At 38.9% G+C, this 16,603-nt stretch overlaps 1 protein-coding gene across 1 annotated transcript in view; it reads right to left on the bottom strand.

Moving 5' to 3' along the window:
* Positions 1-11,906: 11,906 nt before the first annotated feature.
* Positions 11,907-16,603, bottom strand: part of LOC136830940 (NK1 transcription factor-related protein 1-like) — a 34,128-nt gene continuing 29,431 nt past the window's right edge. Inside the window, exon 2 of the mRNA XM_067090902.1 lies at positions 11,907-13,545. Within this exon, the coding sequence (XP_066947003.1) occupies positions 13,052-13,545 (494 nt within the window). The 3' untranslated portion in view covers positions 11,907-13,051. The remainder of the gene's footprint in view (positions 13,546-16,603) is intronic.

The raw sequence follows: 16,603 nt of genomic DNA, 5'->3' as shown, positions 1-16,603 counted from the left end.
TGCCATACTTTTCCAGATCGAGGTCTCTAGAAAGGGTTGTATTGGCAGCTGGTTATAATAACTGAATCTATTTTTTCCCTTTTTGCTATAAGACAGTTCTGGCATGCTCTCTAATGTTCTCGTTCTATGAAAAATGCCTCTTTAAAATGACTGATTTTCACGTGCCCATCAAGAAAAGTGAATCAGATTTGCTCTCAACCACTGAAGCTGTTCATCTTATAGCCAGGCCTTATGATATTAGGAATGGTTCTGTATTTGAAAATCTGTTGATTTAAACAACAAGTTCTCAGAGGCCTTCATGTTTATAATTCCTTCTCACAAGAACCGTCTTGCCTTTAGAAGAAAATGGCTGCTCTTTCCACTGTTCTGTAAACATGTCACTTGACTTTTTGACTTTACGTGAAGCTTTAATGACTGGTTTTTCGTTCGGGACTTAGTCAATGAAATTTCAGGCATTCTTATTTAAAAATCGCGCTCGTTTGAGCTCACCTATCATTAAGAGTTCAACCTATGAAGGAGAGCTCAAAATTCAGAGAGCGGGTGCCAACAGGGTGGACCACCCTTTTATACCGTCCAGTGTCAGGAAGTGAATTTTTTTTTTTTATCTGCCTTCTGCTTTTCTAGAGCCATTTGCTTAGCCTCTGTTTAAGAGGCAGATCCGTTCGTTGTCATCTAAGAATGCAGATTCATTAACTCTGTTGAAAGTACTTGGCATGACCTAGGTCGTCTCGACTTCTTCACAGTTCTTCATTGGAGGAGTGGGTAGAGCTCTCGCCTAGCACGCTGTTGGCCCAGCGTTCGACTCTCCGACCGGCCAATGAAGAATTAGAGGAATTTATTTCTGGTGATAGAAATTCATTTCTCGTCATAATGTGGTTCGGATTCCACAGTAAGCTGTAGATCCCGTTGCTAGGTAACCAGTTGGTTCTTAGCCACGTAAAATAAATCTAATCCTTCGGGCCAGCCCTAGGAGAGCTGTTAATCAGCTACTCAGTGGTCTGGTTAAACTAAGATATACTTAACTTTTCGACTTCTTCACCGTGAAAGTGAGTTGTGTCAAGGTCAGCTAAATCAAATTCTGGGAGTTTCACGGAGTAATTTTTCTTTATGCACCTCACTTGAGAGGGTGCATTTGATATTTTTATTGTGTCAATTTATCATTAGAAATAAGAAAAGAAAAATGAGATGAAGAAGGGAATGAAGGCGAAAGAGAAAGAGGAATAAATTTAAGCGGAAAGACAGATATAACTGTATCTTAGTACATATCAATAAGTTGGTTAATTAAAGCATAGGAATGGTGTAAACCAAATTGAAGAAACACCAAGCGGTACAAGAGGATGGAAAGTAATAATTTTAACGCTGTTTTCAGGCTGATGATTTAAGCTGGAATGGTAGACGAAGTAGAAAATAAGAAAAATGAGAAAATGATATCAGGGTAAAAACCTTTCTAAAGAGTACTGCGAGTCGGTTCTCAGAGAGAATTCCAGGATATACTAATGTTTAACATTTCATGATGATTTGTATATACTCAGAATCACTTTAAAAAAATATTTTGTATGTTTTTTAGAAGATAAACAAGAAGAAATAAGAAGTATCTGCAAAAAAAAATTTATATTGGAAAAGTAAAAATAAAATAATGAAATAAACTAAAATAAGACAAACTTACAACATCAAGGAAAATCGTCCATACTCAGAGCTAAGGAATCTTAAACCTACCTCATAGGAAATCTGTAAACCTCGAATGGCATTCTTCAGAGATTGTTTCCTCTTCTCTGCTTAAAATTTACCATTTTCTTACTTCTAACACTTTCCCTGCCCCCATGACATTCCAGCTTTTAAAGGGCGTTAACTTTGCTTTCTCAGGGATGGGACCATCTTCATTTTTCTGTACTATCTCACTAATCTGCCGGTTCCTTCGGCCTCGCTCAGTTTTTCGAAAAGATCCCCAGCAAGGGAACTACTACACCATGGCGCCCCGGGAACTCATATTAATGAGTTATGTGATATAGTTGAGAAGAACCGCGCGCCATACTCTATGCAAATGGAATGCATCTCATTAAGCAAGTGATTAGTCGGGTGATGCATGTTCGCCATTAACACAAGATGATAGTTCTAATTAGCTGGTAAGTTATTAACGTCACGACGCCCTCGCAAACTTTGCGTGCGATGGCGTTTGGCACAGAAGTATTTTTCTGAAACGCGAGTCTTCCTAACGGTACACTAATGCGTGAGTGTTCTTCAAGTCATGAGAAACTCAAGTAAATAATAGCCACTGGAGAGGCATTGTTGTCGTTAATGATCTGCTCTAATTACCAGACCCGGCTTGTTATCATCTAATATGTATCATATCTTTAAAGACCGAAAAGAAAGTGTGGCCAACACATGTGTCGGTGTCAGGATGTGTTGGCTGGTGTGAGGCGAGACCGAGAGGAAGAGCAGAAAGGAAGGAGAAGCAAGAGGAAAGTAAAGGAGGAGGAGGAGGAGGAGGAGGAGGAAGAGGAGGAGGAAGAGGAGGAGAGGAGGAGGAGGAAGGAGGAATAGGAGGAGGAGGAGGAGGAGGAGGAGGGAGGAGGAGGAGGAGAGGAGGAGGAGGAGGAGGAGGAGGAGGAGGAGGAGGAGGAGGAGGAGGAGGAGAGGAGGAGGAGGAGGAGGAGGAGGAGGAGGAGGAGGAGGAGGAGGAGGAGGAGGAGGAGGAGGAGGAGGTCCTGACTCGACAGCGTAGAAGAATGTGCGACACGACACCATGGTAGCAGCGGGATAGATGAGTATCCCCTTACTAGAATCCGACACATCTTTACCTCCCCCCCTAACCACTAATATTTTAATTTCACAGTGCTGCATTCCCTACCCTCGTTTCTCTCTCTCTCTCTCTCTCTCTCTCTCTCTCTCTCTCTCTCTCACACACACTCTGTGGACCCCTGCTGCGCCGTCTTCTCTCATCACCTATAATTTGTTATCATTGTAACTTGTTTGCATCGTGTCCCTTCGCTATGGTAGCAGGGGTGATGGCCTCTGCGTGGGGGGCGGGGACCCCCTCGTGGCACAGGGCCAGGGTAGGAGAGCCCCGTGTAACTAATGGCCTGTGAGGAGGTAGTAATGGCAGTTTAGGAGCTCATAATGAGAGCTTACGGCTGAGTTTAATGATAATCATCTTAAATTAGATTGAAAGGGATTACTAGAGCTTCCCTCGATGCAAGGCGGATGGGGCCAAGGAGAGATTTCGCCCGAATATGCGGATCACGACGAAGAGGAGCGGAAGGTGCGGCGCCACACTCGCGATCTGATGAATTGTCAGCCGTTGCATCGCTTCAGTACCTTGGTCATGCAAAAATCAAATTATTTCTATTGATCTACGCCATTTTTTTTTTTTTTTTTTACCCTGAATACAGTTTATCCACGTCTACGTCTGTTTAGCCATAATCCGCTCTGATTGTTTTTATAGGGAACTGAGTATCAGTGCAGAGGGTTTTGTGATTTATCAAACTGTAATCGAATAACATCTTTCTTTATTATGTTTTGAATCGTAAAATGATTTTATACCATTATGTCTGTAACGTTGTTTCTATAGGGTAATCTTCCTATCATCAAATTGCATTTCATTTCCAGCTACCTATATATATATATATATATGTATATATATATATATATATATATATATATATATATATATATATATATATATATATATATATATATATATATATATATATATATATGTGTGTGTGTGTGTGTGTGTGTGTGTGTGTGTGTGTGTGTGTGTGTGTGAGAGAGAGAGAGAGAGAGAGAGAGAGAGAGAGAGAGAGAGAGAAAGAAACGAGATATTTTTAGATTACTGAGTTTTCAAAAATGTTTGAAAACTTGATACACTAAGTCAAATGAGGAGATAAGATGCCATGATAATGGATTTTCACAAAAAAAAAAAAAACTATTAAGACACTCTTTTTCTTGTTTTTTTTTCTACATTGTTCCTTATTGGCATTCCCCATTTTCTTGGTGACAGTATTTCTAGGTGTAATGATTTTCCTGCTCTCTCTCTCTCTCTCTCTCTCTCTCTCTCTCTCTCTCTCTCTCTTTATTATCGTTGCTTTCTTCCTGATTTAACTGAATCCCTGTTCCGGAATTAGGAAAATATTCTTTGGTCGTACGAAAAGTTACACAATTTGCGAAATTTGGCGAAAAGGGATTTGTAACATTGAAAGATAAAGACCGACCATTTAAAAATATGCGAATCAGCAAAATCTATTATTATGAATACGGAAAATGTGAGAAAGACCGTTAGGCAAAGTGACAAGAACATTTATTTACTCCAAGAGGCGAGGGTCAAAATAATATTCGCCAGTCTTTCCAGCGACATCCCGAAAGGAGACGCGACCCTAAATAGGCAGTATTCAAACAAATGGCCTAATTTAGTCACGTGACATGTTTCTGATGAGACAAGGAGCGGAATAAAATAGAAATAAAGCTGAAAATTCTATTACCTTCAAGTAAATTTAGCAAAGGTTATTTGTGTGTGTCATTTTCGTTTTCGGTATTTTCAGTTAAATAGTTTGTATGAGGAAATGTTGGAGTGCTCAAAATGGTGCCTGGTGCAGTGATAAAATAACTATGTTTTATGAAAAGGTGATTTTTTTTAAATCGTATTAAGCGCAAGAGAGGACTGCCTAATCCATTTCCACCATTCGGCTCTAAATTCGGTGAAAAATGAAAAGCATCCGATATGTATGTCTTCTAAATTGGAAAAATTCTAATGAATTACACTGAGCTAAAAATCAGAAGAATGTTAAAACAAAGTTGTTAAAGCAATTACACTCCGTGTTACATGTCAGGCAAAAGCTAATTCTCGAGTTAATAGAGAAATCTGATACAAGTTAAACAGAATGGGGAGGCAGTGTACGACACTGAGGCGTCATCTGAACAGTGATGTTTTATCACCTAATTACCTCATATCCACAAGGGAAAATATATGTTGCCAGGATTACCAATCCTAGAACTTTCTTCATCAAATAACGCATTTAACGCTTTTTTTTTAGTTTTCTGTAAAAGAAATCTATTGTGCCGGCTTTGTCTGTCCGTCCGGACTTTTTTCTGTCTGCCCTCAGATCTTAAAAACTACTGAGGCTAGAGGGCTACAAATTAGTATGTTGATCATCCACCTTCCAATCATCAAACATACCAAATTGCAGCCCTCTAGCCTCAGTATTTTTATTTTATTTAATGTTAAAGTTAGCCAAATCGTGCTTATGGCAACGTTATAGGAAGGTCACCAACGGGCCGTGGTTAAAATTTCGCAGGCCGCTGCTCATACAGCATTATACCGAGACCACAGAAAGATAGATTTATTTTCGGTGGCCTTGATTATACGCTGTATCGGCTGTACAGAAAACTCGACTGCGCCAAAGAAACTTCGGTGCATTTTTTACTTGTTTCCGATTTTCTAAAATCTACCGTGAAAATGGAAGATCTCTGGGTTATTTACATATTGGAGCCCGTTATTTTTCCCGTCCCGTCGACCTCTGCTTAGAAAATTAAACACAGTTATGCTAATGTCGTACTAAAATCGTTACTTGAACTGACGACAGGCTTTATGTGTCCGTTGCGAGTGGCAATGCATTACAGTCTACCGGCCTGAACTATTATTATTTTTGTTAATATTACAATCAATATCATCGGACTTTTATCATTATTATTATCATTAGTAATACCGTGATAACTATCGACATTATTTTCCAAGAGTCACCTACCCGGCCCGCTTTGTTACTCCAATGCGCCGCATCTTGCACTTGTATAATATTAATAGTATTCAAAAATACCCATAGTAGCATGAATCTGGAAACGGAGAAACAAATCCACAGTTATGTATGTATACAAAAATACTTAAGAATAGATTTGAAAACATATTTGTGCCCATACAAAACTGTGGATTTGTTTCTCCAATAATATTATCATATACAGAACTCCCGCGCTGACACAAAGGCAAGTCTTAACTCTTATCTGAAATGAAAAACCTCGCGGCAAAGAGGCAATCCGGAGCTTCATATTAAATGAGAAACCTGTCAGAAAGAGAATTATGAACACATTAATTGATCAGGATATAAAGCAACAATCATGTAATACAAAATATAGCAAAAAATGAAGTATTTCGGACTACGTAAAACAGAAATCTTTAATTCGTGGTTTCTTCACTGGTTGTTCATTTGTGCATCCATTCATGATAGGACTCACATAAGGCTGTTTGCCATTTTCTCACTAATTCTTTCCTTTATCAACTCCTCTTTACCTTTCCTTTTGATTTCCAATTGACCATTAGTGCACTTGAAAGGTAAAACCAAAAAATCAAGCTGAGTCTTTGTTTTAAATTTTGCTTGAATTTATAAATTAATATGATCTTTTTAGGCTTGGATCTGTTATGCTGTAATTGCTTGATGGATTTTGATCGAAGGCGCAGGCCACGACATCAAAGAACCTCGAAAAAGGGCGAGATCCTTGGAATCTAAGGGGCGGGGGGGGGGGGTTGTTGTTATCTGTAAAACTTGGGATTCGTCAGCTCGATTGTGAACTTAAAAGCTCCAGGATAAGATAATCCAGATATGATTCGAATCCTAAAGCAAATATTAGAAATATCCTTAAATAGAACTTATTGAAAATTAATATCTTGACAACTCTTACGATATCCAGTTGAAATTCAGTTGTCATTTATTTTGATTATCCTACTGGTAGATGAAAGTTCGGTCTTCGCCGAAGCTCGAGGGAGCCATGATTTGGCATTTCACTGATATCCTCAGCTGATGCACAGAACCACAAACAGCGTACGTTTGGGAAAACGAGATGTAAAAGGACGACGTTTCATTATTATGATCATCATTATTTTCATGGTTAATATCATTATACCTACAAACTCTTTCTGGAGTTATTTTGTCGTTTTTCATGTCACTGTTTTTCTTACCCTCTTTGAACTTTGAAGTTTAATAACTCTGACAGTTTTAAAGTGCCGCTTCGAAATGGGAAACAAAATTGGACCAACAGTACCATTTCTACCACTGTCTGCTAAAAAGAAAAGACTAATTAACACTTCTGTCCACCAAATGTACTGCTCTAAGTGATTTTCGTCAACATACTCGAAGTTAAACCTGAGGATATCTAAGATGGAAATGTAAAACCGAAAAAAAAAGATTCCTCTAAAGCATTAACTGTTTTTTTTGAAAATCTGAATAAGATTATCTGGGATTACCTCAGCATTAACAGTATTTTTACGAGAAAATAGACAGCCTTTATGATAACTATTACGCCCTAAATTCAGCTAAATCTGCCGCTACTATCAGTTCTATAGCAGCCTCAGTCAGCCATTATTATTATTATTATTATTATTATTATTATTATTATTATTACTAGTAGTAGTAGTAGTAGTAGTAGTAGTAGTAGTAGTATTGCAATAGCAATTAATTCTATCCCTTTTCTAATGGCTTTTGTACTGTCTCCATTTTATCTATATTCTGTGCTTGCGTATGGACCATTGGCTGAAAAAAAGTCTCTTATCATTGTCGTTTTTATCTATATTCTGTGCTTGCGTGTGGGCCATTAGCTGAAAAAAGTCTCTCATCATTGTCATTTTTATCTATATTCTGTGCTTCCATTGGCTGAAAAAAAGTCTCTTATCATTGTCGTTTTTATCTATATTCCGTGCTTGCGTATGGGCCATTAGCTGAAAAAAGTCTCTCATCATTGTCATTTTTATCGATATTCTGTGCTTGCGTATGGGCCATTGGATGAAAAAAGTCTCTTATCATTGTCATTTTTATCTATACTCTGTGCTTGCGTATGGGCCATTGGATGAAAAAAGTAAGGTCCATTGGCTGAAAAAAGTCTCTTACTGTCATGAGTCAACATTGATGGCTTTATCATCACCATGAAACAAAACCATGAACGCTTGGAGTCCTGAGTAAGGGGAGAACCAGCGGCTCCCTGCCCTTTCGTAGCCGCCCTTGGGTAATTGGTATCGCTTCGTTATGATGTTATTAAGATTCTCCCGTTACACTCCGCCAGGGCAGCTTCCTCTTCGCAGCCATTAAATTTCGGTGTCGTTTTCATAATGTGGTTGTGTCGCTCGGCCACGGACAGCCCTATGCGCACATTTTTGTCAGTGAGACCTCTCGTCTCTTCTCTCTCTCAACCTTTTTTTTTTATTATTCTTTCTGTTGTCCCTCTTCATTTCGCCTGTTGTTCTTCTTTACATTCATTTTCTGCTCCTTCCTCTCCCTCATTTCTTCTTCTCCTTCGACTTTTTGTCTTTTAGCTGCCTTGAATTTTTTGTTTCATGATTTCGTTTGGCTTGACTCTCATTTCAGTTCGTCTGCAATCTCCTGACACAACTCCGTTCTCGTGTCATTTACCTGCCCGCGCTGTTCCTTTTTACTTTTATTAATTATTACTCTATTTCTGTTTCCATTGGGCCTGCATTGTCTGTTTCTATAATGGCCTTCGCTGCAGTGATGTTTAGTACTATTTTTTTTTTTTATTAATTATCATTGTTTATATTGTTGTCTTGTTGCTGGAATTATTTTTTGATCTGCATTCCTCCATTCCTTTCCAAACCTCAGTGATATCAATATCTTCTTCTATCTGTTGTGTTCTTTTCCCTTCGTCTTACACATAAGCCTCAATTTTTCTTAACCGCCCCTCTCGATTATCTTTGTTCTATTTTCTATCATTCTCTGTTCTATTTTATATCATGCTCTTTTCATCTCCGTCATTCTCTCTTTGTTTCTCTACCTCATTACCCCTTAACATGGCCTGTCTCATTCTGTCATGCTCGTTCAGCATTTATTCTTCCCTGCCATTTTTCCTTATATTATCCGTTTCTCTCCTGCTTATCATTCCCTTTGATCATCAACAAAAACACTATTAGTGTAAGTACAGTTGTTGCTTTTATTACCGTCCTATGTCAATTTCCTTTCGTTGTATCTATATACATCTTGTACTATAAAGACGAGATGCGATGAAATAAAGAAAGCCAGTAATTGTAATTTTTTTTTTTTTATGTGACGTTCACCTCTCACGCCCTTTTTACTTCTGCCTTCTTCTCCTTTCCCATCTCCTCCCTCCCATTTCATGGTCCCAGGATCATTCTCGGGTGTCCTCCCTCCCTCTCCCCGGGGGACGAGGTCATTTGAGGCCCGATGACGTATTTAACACCGCTCGCAACCCCTCGTCATTCGACTCGAACTACCGAGGCTTGTTTTGTTATAGTTATTTTACGAAGCTTAATGAGACTTGTTAACGCTCCGGTCGTTTCTCGGATTGTGCTTGTGTGGTGACCCCTTTGGTTACAGTGCCATTACGAGGGGAGGCTGCGTCGATTTCCTCTGCGCTGGTTATGGTGAGGTGAACAAAGAGCCTGATAATAACAATATCAATAACACTCGTAAGATTGAACAGACTATAGTTTTGAAACGGCTGAATGTATCAGACTGTTAAATTGGTAATCCGTATCACAGCAAAAAAAGCTCTTCGTTGGATGAGTCGGTAGAGCTGTGGACTGGCACTTGCTGGGCCGGAGTTCGATTACCCGGCCGGCTGATGAAGATTTAGAGGAATTTATTTCTGGTGATAGAAATTCATTTCTCGCTATAATGTGGTTCGGATTCCACAATAAACTGAAGGTCCCGTTGCTAAGTAACCAGTTGGTTCTTAGCCACGTAAAATAAGTCTAATCCTTCGGGCCAGCCCTAGGAGAGCTGTTAATCAGCTCAGCGGTCTGGTAAAACTAAGGTATACTTAACTCGTATCACAGCAAACAGTGAAATACTTAAGAGAATGCTTTTGCAAACGTGATAAAGTTTACATAGCTCAACTCTCTTTTATCTCAAGTTCCACTCGTACAGTGACACAAAGTGATCTTCCGCACTTTTCGTGTGTTCCGAATGATCTCGAGCTCGAATCTGCCATTTCAAATGAAAGTGACCTCGGTGGCAAAGAAATTCAGTAGAGCGTTGGTGTGAAACTGCTCATCCCATTTAAGATTTCTAGATGCCCTGGACTTACCAATGGCAACCGGAAAACTATGTAATTATTGCATAGTTCAGCCTGGTGGTCTTAGTTCACACTAGGTTTGTTTATCTGAGATCTTTGTGATAACACACACAGCGTATATATATACATATAAATCATTATATTATTTAAGATCTATATATATATATATATATATATATATATATATATATATATATATATATATATATATATATATATATATATATATATATATATATATATATATATATATATATATATACATATATACTGACAGAGAGAGAGAGAGAGAGAGAGAGAGAGAGAGAGAGAGAGAGAGAGAGAGAGAGAGAGCAGTTATATTCAATTGAACTTCGAAGACAAAGACGATAGGTCACCTCAAGCCCACCACTCAGAGAAGCACTCAAAATAACATGTAACTTTTTCAGACACAGTATTCTTTTCTTAGATGAAATTGCTTGATTAGTTGAGGAATCTCTGAATCTGTTTCGTAGTTGATTTTTTCAACGATTTATGTCCTCAAAAGATAAAACAAATATTTGAAGCCTTAGACAGAGCCATTTTGATATCAGCCAATAATGAAATTAGATTTAGGTACGGTGTTAAATAAAATTCCTACCTAACTTTTTCTTTTCGTTACTTCACGAGTATGGTCTTTTATGAACGAAATCAAGAAAACCGCCCCCAGAATTCCAAGACGGGGAGCAGCGGGTGGGAGGGGAGGGGTTGACGGGAGACCGGGGTCAAGGAGAAGTTACAAAATCTCAAATTTAGTCTTTCTGTTACGAGTGAATGCATAAAATGACACCAGATGAAGAAGCCCTGATTAAGACCTTTTTCCCGCAGCGTTCAGGACAACATTTTTGATCATGTTTGTAAGTTAACTTGATATTTAGGAATACTTTTCATTTTTGTTTCCAATTATCATAATAATGATGACAATGACCTTATACAATATCATTAAAGTCCGTAATGAGTGAGATGCACTTATAACCAGTATACTAACTTCGAGAAAACAGGAAAACAAAATAAAAACAAATAAATGAAACAAGCAAACGAAAGACATCAGAATATCAAAATCCTACAAACGTTATATTAAGAATGACCAAAGGTCCCTGTAAAATGACATGCCTCTGATAAAAGCAATCCACGGAAAGGCGTGAGGGTAAGATATATAAACTGCTCGAAGTCCAGGAACACAGAGGAAGTCTGTGTAGCAATGTTAAATAGATGGAATCAGTGGAAAGGGTTAGACAGGTTACATCTATTTTTCACTCGAAATTAAAGATGGCTTAACTTACCTCCGGCTCAGAGTACAATGTTCCAGAGATTAATCCAATCCCTCCATACAAAACAAGTCGCTCCCAGAGCAACGGAGAGTTTCTGTTAATTGGGAGCCTTCAGATATCCAAGGAAGTCTTTCGGCTCGTTCCTCGTTCGGATACAAATGCCTCCCGTAAAAACAAAATGGGTGCAACTTAATTGAGTTTTGTCATTTACGACAACCAGTCACTGGGAATTTCGGCAGCGGAGTTACAGGTAACCTCACCTGGCGTGGTCCCCTTCCGATGAAATATTTATTGGGCGATCGGCGAAAATCTGAACATTCTCTCGAATTGCCTCTTTAACCCATGGTCGAGTGGATAGCGTGATTGGCTCTAGAAACACGATTATGCCATTCAGATCTTCAGATCGAGACATAACTGTCGTTAGGTTTCGGAGGTTATTCAGTCTGCGTGGCATCACGAAAGATGAACAGGGGCGCTGGGCTCGCAACTTCTCTTCTTATAAAATAAAAAATGCATGTAAAATGTAAAACCTCATAATAAAACGTCATATACCGAAAGCGTGAACACAAGCGCAATAAAACGACCTTCTTTAAAAACAACATATATTACTCTTATATACACAGGAACGGGGCAAATATAATCGACATATATCACCCATATAATCAAATGATATACTCTTAAAGGTATGCTGTACATTCTATATACAGAAAAAACAATATATTATCTGTGTTGTCCTTACATACCAAGAGAAAGATATATCATAGCATTGCTGTACATCTTATATAGATATAGGAACCATTTGATAAATACAATGATATGTACAAGTGAAATCCATTCTCGGTCTTCTAATGATATGCTGATGTGATGTTTCTGGGCCTTCGTATTCTGGGGGTGCGGTTATGAAATCCTGGCTGGAATACCCGCCACTGATAAATCTCGAGTTGTTTTACGAGTCCGTAGATACAGCGTCTCTCTCTCTCTCTCTCTCTCTCTCTCTCTCTCTCTCTCTCTCTCTCTCTTGAGGCTAAGTGGCTTTGTTTAAGTATGCTTAACAAATCTTTGTGTATTCAAATAAAAGTTCCATATCAAATTCAGGGGAAAGAATTGAATTGATGCCAAAATGATGAACTATTTCGAATCATGAAGAGCTAGAAGTTTTAGACAAAAGACAGGTGACAGATACCCTTGTAAACATAAGAATTGTTGGGTTGTTTGCCTGTTGCAGTGAAAGACGGTAGCAACCTGTATGAATGCATAAAAAAATGAACTGGAAAAGCCACGAGCAAGAGAAGTGGGGACTCTTCAGGACAGAAAAGAAAACGATGCAGTTATATTGGTAAATGTTCGTTAGCTCAGTTTTAGAATGAGGACTTGTCTTTGCAAAACCTTTAGCTCAGTAATTCAGTGGCGAGCTTGCAGAGAGAGAGAGAGAGAGAGAGAGAGAGAGAGAGAGAGAGAGAGAGAGAGAGAGAGAGAGAGAGTAATTTGTCTCCTTACTGAAATGAGGATGCTTTTGTCAATCGTTATTAAAAACTTTTGGGAAAAAAGGCCGTTGCTGGTATACCTAAAGATGTTAAATTGCGAATAAATCAACGCACATCGACTTACACTATGGTATGTGTATTGTGGTCATCGTATGGAATGAAAATTGATGAGTATGATGCATCTGTGAGAGAGAGAGAGAGAGAGAGAGAGAGAGAGAGAGAGAGAGAGAGAGAGAGAGGTTTTTCCTTTTATCAGCGGGCTAGATGATGCAGATAAAGCGCAGCAAGAGGAGTGTGAGGAGGAAGAGGACCGCGATAGGAAAGAGGAGCTGGACAGAGAAGAGGCGGCGGAGGGGGTGGCAACATGCTCCCGGGGAAAGCCGAAATTGGTGGGCTGGGCGGCTGGGTGGGCGTGTTGACGTCGCAGCCGGGGTTCTGCTTCTTCCACTTCGTGCGGCGGTTCTGGAACCAGATCTTGACCTGAGTCTCCGTCAGGTTGAGCGCCAGGGCCAAGTTCAGCCGCTCGCAGACGCTCAGGTAGCGCGTCTGTTTGAACTTGTTCTCGAGGGACACGAGCTGCTCGTAGGTGAAGGCCGTCCGTGCCCTTCGGGGCTTGCCGCCTCCCGACCCACTGCCCGAGCTGCCGCCGCCGCCGCCGCCGCCGCCGCGCATGCGCCCTCCGGAGCCATCGCCGTCTTCTTTTGACCCGCTGTGGCTGTCGCCTTCGTCTCCCGAATCCGAGCAAACTGTAGAGTAAATAAACAAACAAATAGATAAATATAGAAGCAAAACTAAAACAATATGAAAAATATTTGCACAAAGTTTTAACTTTGGCTCGCTGACTTCCATCTCCAGCAAAATACTAGCTAGTTAATAGCTGTAATAATATTTTTATAAAGTAAGTAAATATTAAAATTAAAAATATAAAAGTTTTAACTTTGAATAAAAATATTATGCATCTAAAAATATACGTGTGGAAAATAAAACCATAATTGCTATGGATAAAACTCGCAGTTTTATTGTTTGATATTAAAAAAAATAAAAACCTGCTGTGTCCGTATTGTTAAAATAAGAATAGGCCTATAGTCGGTTCGAGGACCGATAATCGACAAAGAAAAAGCCGCGAGCACTAACAAGAAAAAATCTGAAGACGGGGTTGCCTATGTCATATCATGTTTAATCTCTAAGCACAGTTGGCAACCTTCAGTATTCTCAAAAAATTTGTCTAGTCAAAGGTCACCACATTAAGTCACTGAGCTGCAGATACTTGAACTGAAAACGCAGTAAACATGAATTCACATTCATGGCCAAGGACCAGATTCAGTGGCTATGATTTTTTGGGATGCTTCTTGAAACACAGTGGTACTGCGTATAGGTTTCAGACACAAATGCGAATGAACTAATCTGGTATCTGATTACCAATTCTTCATAAATTTACTTTTTATATAAAGACAACAGAACACTGACAATGCAAAGAGTACAAGCACTCATACATTTTGCTGACTTTTGTTTAATTCCAATAAACATGGTATTCCTTTACAGTATGTAAACAAACTAACGTAGCCATACTATAAAAAAAAATTATGATATGTGAAACAGCAAAGACGGCAAGTTACGATCCTAAGGACGACGCTGTCCATGTAGAAATTCGGATCGAGGTTCCGTCATTCTGCTCCCAAAATCTGGGCTGTAGTGAGAGAGGTCAGCCCTCTCTGGACGACGTATTTTTAAACTTCGACTTTATCATCCGTAGACTATCTTCGTTACTCAAATAAAAATGTTTTTAGTTACCCAAGTTGAGTTACATTATATAGAGTTGCATAAATATCTGCAATTACTTATACAACCTGTACCGCCGTCAGTGCACCTCACTCGGTGCACTGTAGGCAATACGAAAGTTTGTTTGCAGCGCCCTTTCGGTCCCTAGCTGCTCTCAAAGTTTTTGCCGTTTACTTAACCTCCATTCCGTGGTCCTCTCTTCAACTTCGCTAAGCAACCACCCCGACTCCCTGTTTTGACTGTCTTAAGCGCTGAATAGCTGAAAGTGTTCGAGTGCTTGGCTTCATAGACGGATTATCATAATTCAGTCAGTCGAATACATAAACACAGCTACGTAAATGCGACACAACGCTGTAACTTAATACAGTAGATTGGGCAACGCGTACATTATTTCGCTGGTTATTTAGTGAGTCAAAAAAGCTTATTGACTTTTAGCGGAAGGTGCACAGATTGCTCTTATTTCATCCTGGATTCTAATCCAGGTCCTATCCTATCCTATACCGCTTTGTGTCGAGACCATGCGCACACACACATGAATAAGTATATATATATATATATATATATATATATATATATATATATATATATATATATATATATATATATATATATATATATAATGTATATATATGAATGTATATAAGGGTATATGAAGTAAAGCTTACTATTAAAATAGAGATTGTTTGAACACTTCAATTCTCAGCGAGTTCCTCCAACTGGTCCTTTGAAATCCCTCGCTAATTGCTGCCTTTGCTTCGCGTTGAAAGACTTCAGAACTAGACCGCTTTTGATACACTTTTATACATTGTGCAAAGTAGTAACTGTTGCAACCAACGTAATCAGGAAGCGATGACTCCGCGTTCCTTTGGAGCCTTGAGTCTTTCTAATTGCCACTTGGAAAGTCTGATGAGTTGCAAGGCTTCGGTCAGTCTTGGCGTTATGTTCGAGTCGTACTTTGCAATGGTAATAACAATGGTGGTAGTATTTAGGTAAAGATAAAACACGAATATGCGAATTCCTCTTTTCTTATAATAACGAAGCTGTTTTTTTTTCTTAATTACGCAATCGAAGACCGAAAGACAGAGAAATTAGTTAGGGGAAAGAAATGGGAAAGAAAGATAATATACATAGCCGTAGCTATAAAATGTAAAGATAGACAAAAATTGAAGAAAATATGAACATAATTACCTGAGGTATAAACATGTATGTAATATATATATACAGTATATATATATATATATATATATATATATATATATATATATATATATATATATATATATATATATATATATATATATATATATATATAATTGTAATAGTCACAATGCCCTCTTAACTTCTCGAATTCTTCGCGCTTTTTGGATACGCTTGTTACTACGAAGCCTTAAGATCCAAGTGCAAGAAACATGAAGAAATTATGATGTCCGGTAGTGGGAAGCGAACAATGGCCCCCTAATCAGAACGAGGTACCATTGTCGACCTGACCACACACACACACACACACACACACACACACACTAACACACACTAATTTTCGGTACTATTTCTTATGCTCAAACACGTTGAGGAAAAGACGATAATTGTGTCTATCCGACGGTATTTGCTGATCTTCTGCCAACAGTTATTCAGCCACTGCCCCATGGCTATCCTTATCGAAATACTGTTTCTACAATGGAATATCCAAGTAACCTCCGACTGCGTTTTCCCTTCAGGAGAAGGTGCTTTGCAAGCCCTGGAGACTCTGACCGCCTGCGAAGCTTACCGGGAGATCGCGTAGATCCATCTCGACCAACCACATTTCTTTGCTAATTTTCTCTTTTTGCCTTATTTCTATTTTTAATTTCTGCATGTACGGCCACATCGATTATCATATATTTAGTACAAAGATATGCCGATCAATGTCTATTTCGCATTGGAAAAAGTTAAGTATGCCTTAGTTTAACCAGACCACTGAGCTTATTAACAGCCCTCCTAAGGCTGGTCCGAAGGATTAGACTTATTTTACGTGGCTAAGAACCAATT

The sequence above is a fragment of the Macrobrachium rosenbergii genome, chromosome 4, assembly GCF_040412425.1.
Source record: "Macrobrachium rosenbergii isolate ZJJX-2024 chromosome 4, ASM4041242v1, whole genome shotgun sequence".
Classification (NCBI taxonomy): domain Eukaryota; kingdom Metazoa; phylum Arthropoda; class Malacostraca; order Decapoda; family Palaemonidae; genus Macrobrachium; species Macrobrachium rosenbergii.
This window is presented reverse-complemented; position numbering and strand designations above follow the sequence as displayed.